Below are 7,769 nucleotides of genomic sequence, written 5' to 3'. Positions count from 1 at the left end.
GGCGGGGCCGTCCCTCCCCGCCGGGAGGAGGAGGAGGAGGAGGAGGAGGGAGGCTGGAGGCGGGCCCGCGCGGGGCGGTCGCTCCAGTCGGTGCGCGCCGGGCGGCTGGGTCGCTGCTGTTGCAGTTGCCGCGGAGGGCAGGGATCAGGGAGCCGGGCAGGGGCAGGGTTTAGGGCGGCGGGGCCGGGAGGTCAGGCCGGAGGTCTAGGGCGGCGGGGCCAGGAGAGTTGGCGATCGCGCCGTCGGTGCCGCGCCGATCCGCGTCCGGAGCCTGCATGGGGCGGCGGCGCTGAGCCCAAGCCATCCCGCTCCCGCCGCGCTCCCGCCCCGGCCCCGCCATGGCCGAAGCACCGCAGCTGGTGGACATCGACCCCGACTTCGAGCCGCTGCCGCGGCCCCGCTCCTGCACCTGGCCTCTGCCGCGGCCGGAGTTCAACCCCCCCAGCTCGGCCACTTCTAGCCCGGCACCGTCGTGCGGCGGGCAGCCCGATGGGGCGGCCGGAGCCGCGGCCGGGGCCGGGGCCGCCGCCTCGGGAGCGCTGAGCGCCGACTTCATCAGCAACCTCAGCCTGCTAGAGGAGAGCGAGGACTTCGCGCCGCTGCCCCCCGCCGCCGCCCCGCCGGAGGCTGCCGCCTGCCGCTGCGGGGACTTCCCGGCGCCCGAGGCCGGCTGCCGCCTCCACCCGCCGGGACCGCCGCCGGTCCCTCCGGTGCCCCCGCCTGTGGCCGGTCTGTCACCGGGCCCCGTGCCCGGACAGCCCCGCAAGAGCAGCTCGTCGCGGCGCAACGCGTGGGGCAACCTGTCCTACGCAGACCTCATCACCAAGGCCATTGAGAGCTCCCCCGAGAAGCGGCTCACCCTCTCCCAGATCTACGAGTGGATGGTCAAGAGCGTCCCCTATTTCAAGGATAAGGGCGACAGCAACAGCTCGGCCGGCTGGAAGGTAAGCGGCGGGTGGTGGGGGACGCCCCGTCGGAGGGGGGTCCCGGGAGGCTCCGCCGCCCCCGGGCACAGCCGCGGCGCTGCAGGGGGCTGGGCACGCCGCCCTCCCCGGCTGCACGATGCCCGCTGCGCAGCCTGCAGTGCTCCGGCTCCGCGCTTTCAGTTTGACCTCACATTTCTACTTTTTTTCACCTTTCCAAAGGGAGAACTCCTGAGGGAGAAAAGCGTTCCAGCCCTCCCGCTAGAACGCGGGCGCTGGGACGCTGGAGGGACCGGGGCCGCCCCCCCGCTCTCCGCCTCCCCCAGCCCTGCCCCGCCGAAAGCAAAAGTTCACGCGGTGTCACGGCGCCGTCCCCGGGCAAAGCCGGCAGGAGCGGCGCCGCCTCCTGCTGCCCGGGGGCGGCCGGGGGGGCCCGGGGAGAGCCCCCGTGTGCCAGGGGTGCCGCGGCAGCTCCGGCGCTGCCCAGCCCCGGGACGCGGCCGGTCCGTGCCGCCGTCCGCCCTGGCGCTGCAGGGCTTTGCCGTCGGGCGGTGGAGCGGGGACAGAGGCAAACAGGGATGGGGGAAGAGCGGCGGCAGAACAAGAGTTGCAGAAATACCGTGTGTTTAATGAGTAAACCGCAGTATTTGACCTGATGGCTTTGTTAAACTTGAGTTGCGGGAGCGCTTTTCTTGTGTTACGTGGTGGGACGGAGCTCCCTCCTTCCCTCTCTCCCGCAGCGCAGTCCCTGCCGTCTGAGCGGAGCGCTGGGAGCAACCTGTTGGGATTTGTGCTCAGCCCCGCGCCGGCCGGCGCCGCAGCCGGTGCTGCCCGCATCCCACGGTGGGATCTCCGAGGGACCCGCTCGCCAGGTTCCGCGGGACCCTCGGGCACCGGCTGGCCCCCGGACAGCTGCGGGGCGAGCCAGCGAAGCTGCGCTTGGGGCTGTGCGGCCCCGGTGGCAGCGCCAGGCGCATGGTACCCTCCAGCTTTGCCTCCCCGTGGGTGATAAAGGCTTAGCGCTGCTGCCAGTGAATCCTCCCTCTCCGGGGCTTCCGTCGAGAAAGTGTCACCCACCCGTGTCCCCGTGCGCGGCGGAGGCAGCGCCGAGTTTTGTGACACTGTTGCGTTGGGAGCCTTGTCAGGACGAGCTTGTGCCGTCTGCGTACGGGCAGAGCCTTCTCCGCCCTGCGAGGGATTAAATGATGGCAGAAAATTTATGTGTGAGGTGCGAGCACCTAGCACGGCATCAGCGCACTCTGGTGTGTTCGGGACTTAGTTCCACCTAGGGCCAATCAAGCTCTCTGCTTCACTTTCTAGTATTTGTATTATCTATCTCTTTTTTTTAAAAAAGTGTCAACTCAAATCCTGCATTTATGTATTTTTAATTGCGCCGCTAGGAATGTTTGTTACATCGGCTTTTCGTAAATTTCTATTTTTTAGAAGTAAGCTTTTCGTAAATTTCTAGTTTTTAGCAGTAAGTTTCCTGCTAAGGAAATGCAGATTAATCTGTAATTCAGTTTTAGCTGAAAGTTTTTAGGGCTTTTGAAAGTAGTTTGTTAGTTTCTATTGATGTGTTTGACTAAAAAATTTAAAGGATAATTGTCTGAAGACATCTGTCATGAAAAACTTTAATAGGAGTGAAGTGATTGATAGTTGACAGCTTTTAAATAAGGTAACTTGTCACTTGAAAGTGCTGCTTTTTTTTTCCAGTGGTATTTTAGTCTCCTTAAGTGCCTTTTCAGAATTGAGTAGAAGAGAACTAAAAGCCAAACAAACCAAAATAAAACCAAATAGCTCCCAAGTTCAGGCGAGCAAGTAAGAAACACTGATAGCTGTGTAACTTACTCGGCGCTTCCTATTTTATTGCTGCTTGTCCCGTGGTGCTCCAGCAGGGAAGAAGTCTCACACACCTCCCTCTAACAGATTGAGCACATCCTATGCCCACATACCTCTGCTGTGACAGGGAAAGCTGCTCCTGGTAGGATTTTTGGCTGCAGTACCCTCTGGTAGAGTGCAGTATATAGCCTGCCACTGCTGGTGGGTAAATACACATGGGCTCTCCTTCTATAGTTAAATAGTCACCGTGTTATGCATGGGACACGTGTTGCCCCCATCCCTTTGGCTGTATAACTGCCAGGCTGCTCTGAAAGTTGCATGCTTGCAGGTTTTACCACTTAAGCCAAGGAAATGCAGAGTTTCTTAAGCACACTTTCAAGTTGAGTTACCAGCAGCCACTGGGTGTCAACTCTGTAACTGGCCTGGCTGAGGCGTGCAGCTCGTTTGCCTTGTTTATCACCAATTCTCCACGGCTCAGCGTGACTGAGGATTACTTTTATGTTTTTCCACTTTGGGAGCCGTTGGTTTGCCCGTGGTCTGGGGACCTGCTGTAGGCGTGGGGCTGGGAGCGGAGCCTGACTCAGCCGAGGCCCTGCAGAGGAGGAGCATCGCTCCAGAGATGAGCACAGATTAGCGACTGACTTTTCTGCTGACAGAGGGAGCGCGGGTTCGCCTCAGAGCCTGGCACTGACCGAGGGCTGGGAGTACATTGTGCACTGCTGACGCAGGCTGGGAAATGGGGGGTGGTTTTTTTTCCCCCCTTAAGTAAAACTTCGAGATGCTTTGTCTTGTTGGGGTTTGAGTGTCTGTGAGTGCACTAAAGCACCTTTCAAATTCTTCACAAAGTGTATGAACACACAAGAACCGAAAAAGAATGTGCACTTTCTGCATAGAGGCAAGGTGGTGTTTCTCAGGCAGAAGTTGGAGGCTGACTGCTCTAGTGCTTGTGAATATGTACTGCCCCGATTTAATACATGATGTCCAGCTTCTTCTCAGTTTTTCACTGAGGAAAGTTCAGAGGTGTCAACATTATCTGGTAGCAGCTCAAAACAGCATCCAGGCTCTTCTGAATAAAAACATTAAAATAAAAATGCCTTTTTAAATAAGGGGGTATAAGCCAAAATAATATATTAACATAAAATTATCAGTAACATAAAATTATTTAAGTAGGTAAATTGTTCTCCATTATACATACACAGTAGTTTATTCCTGATTTTCTTGTCATAAACTCTGCTTTATAAACAAATCCCTGTTGAGCTCTAAGGGAGCAAAGTCTTCATGGGGTGGCTGCCTTGAATGAAGCACTTGGGATGTGCTCTGCCAGACTTGCTGCATTGTTGGTTGTGAATGTGTGCTGATAGTGACCTGTGTTGCTCAGAGAAAGCGAAGCAAGAACAAGATCTGCTGCAGAGATAACAAAGAAATTGTTGTGAAAGTTACATGGAAGAAGGAGACTTTTCTCCTAGTGTAGTACTTGAGTAAAAGCAACATTATGCCTTGCCTGTGAGAGTGGAAGACACAAGGCTTAAAACAGAAGAGGCAAGAATTGTACTGCAGCTGTAGATAACTATTTTTTGACACAAATATGATAGCTTTTTGGCTAATCATCATACATAAAATATAAAAAAAATCTCTGTGATGTGCATATTTCATGTCTTTGCTTTATGGCAAGTGTTGAGATTTATTGTAAAGGAGCTGTCACAGTTAAGCTTCCTTGAATGGTCTCATCCCTTCAGTCTGCTTTTGAAAATGGGTTCAAATAAAACCCTGTAATGTTTTTGAACAGGAAACATGGAATTTTGGTTCGCTCATCTGGAGGTGGTTGTGTTCTTGATTTTTCTTGGTGGCAAGTGTTAAGGTCCCACAGGCACATACACCTTCTTGACTTCTAGTCCCAAGGGAGCTTGTTCACCTAAATTCATTTGCTGCCATTGTTGAAGGAATGAGGATAGATATCTAGCTGCAGAGGGATGAATGGTTGTAAGCCTGAAAGCCTGAGGACCAAACAGGCATGGGACAGGTGCTTTGGGTGGCCTTATCATAGGAGCTCTCTACGGTCAGCACTATTCTGTAGTGATTTGGTCTCCATGCAAAATGAATTCTGGGTTGTTCTGGTTCTGTCGTATTTGGTTTGTAAATCACAGGGAGTAAAAAATATTAGAAAGACTGAAAAATCAAGAATAATTTTCACTGAATTTTTTCAAAGCTTTTGAACCTAGATCAGCAAACAGTTTAAATTGTTGACATTTAGATGATTTATTTAAATTGAGTACATAGAATCATAGAGTCACAGAATAGTTTGGATTGGAAGGGACCTTAAAGATCATTTTTGTGAGGTTTTTCTTATGATTTTTTTTTGTGGGAAAAATCACAATTGAAGATTGCCTTTAACTCAGGCTGTGTATTCCCTCAGTACTGTGGGCTTTTACCTCTGTCCCTTAAGATGCTTCCCCAGGTGATCTGTGCCCCCCCCGCAGTGTGATGTACATTAATTGAGCACACACAGGCATATGCAGGGAGAGGTGTGTATGTTTGGCTTTCTGTTTGTGGATTCTGTCAAGGTCAATGCTATACAGTCACACCTTTTACAATACATGTGGCAAATAGCCTCAAGAGCTGGCAGCTGCAGTTGGGTCTGCTCTGCCATGACACCTGGCCTCAGCCCACCCTGTTGTGAGAAAACTCTTTGGTGTCTCGCATACCTGCTCACTGCCACTGCAGTGCCTCGTGTAGCAGCCTATTGTCTGTCAGTCCCCAGCTTGCATTTTGCTTAGTTCCAGGTGTGAAAGTTCAGCTTAATTTTTGCAAGTGCAAGGTGCTCTCCTCACCTGTGTCTGAATAACTCCTGGCTGAGTGGTGTCAGTGCTTTTGAGCTTCCCATCAGGGCCTTGAATAATGCTTTAATTTTCTCTTAATTTTCTTTGCCCGTTTTCTGTTTGCTGTGGTATCTGTTCAGTTACTTGTATGATTACAGGTAAGACTAAACACCAAAGTGAAATGTGTGAGTGGCTTTGTGTAGTGACATAATGAACTAAATTTTCCTTAAGTGCCTTTAAAGAACTTCAATACAAAGACAAAGTAACAGCTCTCTGCCACTGTATTTTTTATGACACCCTCAGCTGCTTCCTTATTATCATTATTTTTGTATCACATGGTTTTACAAGTAGTTGGTGAAATTGTTTGGGGAACTGGAGCCTTTGCTGCTTGTGATGGAAAGGGGAAGCAGTGTGGTGCAAGGAGATAAAGATTTTTAGGTGAGGTATGTGAGGTTGTTTTCTTTTTCTCTTTTTCCTTATTTCTTTTTAATCAAATAGGCAATACTTTTGGTGGTTGGGTTTTTCAGTAAGGCACCAGGAATTGTGTAGTCCTGAGATGTCTGCTCATATCTTTTTGGTTTCCAAAGCATGATGCTGCCTAAATACGCGCGTCTCTGTTTACTCAACTGGTGAATCATTTTGTAAAATAAGTGCTTGGCTTCTGGAATAAAAATGCAGATATATTTTGCAGCCACAGATTTGTGAAATATGTAGGGTTGTGGCTACAGAAATTCAATTCTCAGCCCCTTCTGTTTTGGGAAGAAATTCATATATGAAACAAGGATTTCTGATGGAAATGATTTTAAAACCTTGAGTAATGAATAATAAACTAAGTGAAGATAACCTGAAATACAGTTTACTGTTTTCCTCTTTCAGAAATATGTAAAAGATGGATATATTTACTTCATTGTCAAATCTTGTGAGAAAGGAACTTCAAATTTGCTGGTGCTGGCTGCAGATACTTATAGTTAAGCATATGGTAGTGCATACTAATATTTTAATGAATTTTGTAGCATTTTGTTTGTCAGTCTGGTTGCTAAAATGGGTTTTAAATATTGGGGAAACACTGCTCTTGGTGATGATAGGTTGTGCTTTAGAAATTAAGTGCATTGGAAAGAGTCACATTTTGAAGAACAGCATTTCTGCTGCTCCATAGTGAGCTTCAGCATGAGTTGAATTGATCTGTGAAGATAAGTGCTATTCATGTTTAAGTATTATTTCTAAATATACTTAGTAAACGTTAATCATGTGTGTTTATCAAACAGAGGTGCATCATTCCTGCACTGTCATTTGTGATATGCAGATGTCTTAAGTGAGCAGTGTAGCATCATGAGGTTTCTTGGTAGGTCTCCATTCCTAACGGAGGAGAGATAAAAAGAATTAAGGTACTTTTACAGGATTGGTTATCATCTTCTAAGATCTTCATTAAGCCTCATTCTTGCTCTAGATTTTGATAGTGGACGCTGGTCTTTACTAGATTGCTTAAAATGATGCCTACAGAGGCACGTGTTAAGTTTTGAAACACTTCTGTAATGAATGGTGAAGGCTTAGCAATGCTTTGGTTTGTGGTAGATGGGACCAGAAGTGGCTCTGCCTTTATAAATGTAGTCACTCAAAACCTCCTGGGACTCTGACAGCTTCTGCATCAGACAGAGATTAGGAATTACTGGAGGAGTGGAGGGTAGCACTCAGTTTGCTCAGATGACTTACTGAGCTGTTAAAGGCACCTTGCATCAGTATCAATGATCTAGTTCTGTTTGAACATATGTCTTATTCTAGAGTTAATTAAACTTAAAGGTACACATCGTCTTTTGTTCTAGTCTTAGAAACCTAGTTTTTGGGAATTCTGAGAATCCATGCAGTTGGAAGTGTGTTCAGTTCTGTTGCTGCTTCAAGAGAGCGTGCCAGGGATGGCTGTGATTGCATTTCTAAGCAGCCTGTGTTTCTCCAAGTGCTTTGCTGGTGTGTCCAATGTAGGCTCATGTCGATGTGAGAATGTGGGACTCCTTTATAGCTTTTTCAGGGCTATTCCTATGTAGGTCTGTGGGGTGTAGCTTCTGGGGCCTGGCACATGTGTAGTTGAGAGAATGTGCTGGGAACATGGTCTCTGAAATAGTTTATATTCAGATTTAAATTTGGACTGAGTACCAGAAACGTGCTTGCAAGTAGAGGTGCCCTTAACCATAATACT

General features: G+C 49.3%; 1 protein-coding gene across 1 annotated transcript in view; it reads left to right on the top strand.

The window, feature by feature from the left end:
- The first annotated feature begins 229 nt into the window (after positions 1-229).
- The window catches only part of FOXO1 (forkhead box O1), a 60,883-nt gene continuing 53,343 nt past the window's right edge, over positions 230-7,769 (top strand). Inside the window, exon 1 of the mRNA XM_066544936.1 lies at positions 230-944. Within this exon, the coding sequence (XP_066401033.1) occupies positions 339-944 (606 nt within the window). The 5' untranslated portion in view covers positions 230-338. The remainder of the gene's footprint in view (positions 945-7,769) is intronic.

The sequence above is a fragment of the Molothrus aeneus genome, chromosome 2 (genome assembly GCF_037042795.1).
Source record: "Molothrus aeneus isolate 106 chromosome 2, BPBGC_Maene_1.0, whole genome shotgun sequence".
Classification (NCBI taxonomy): domain Eukaryota; kingdom Metazoa; phylum Chordata; class Aves; order Passeriformes; family Icteridae; genus Molothrus; species Molothrus aeneus.
Note: the sequence above shows the minus strand (reverse complement) of the source record. Positions and strands in the feature narration are given on the sequence as shown.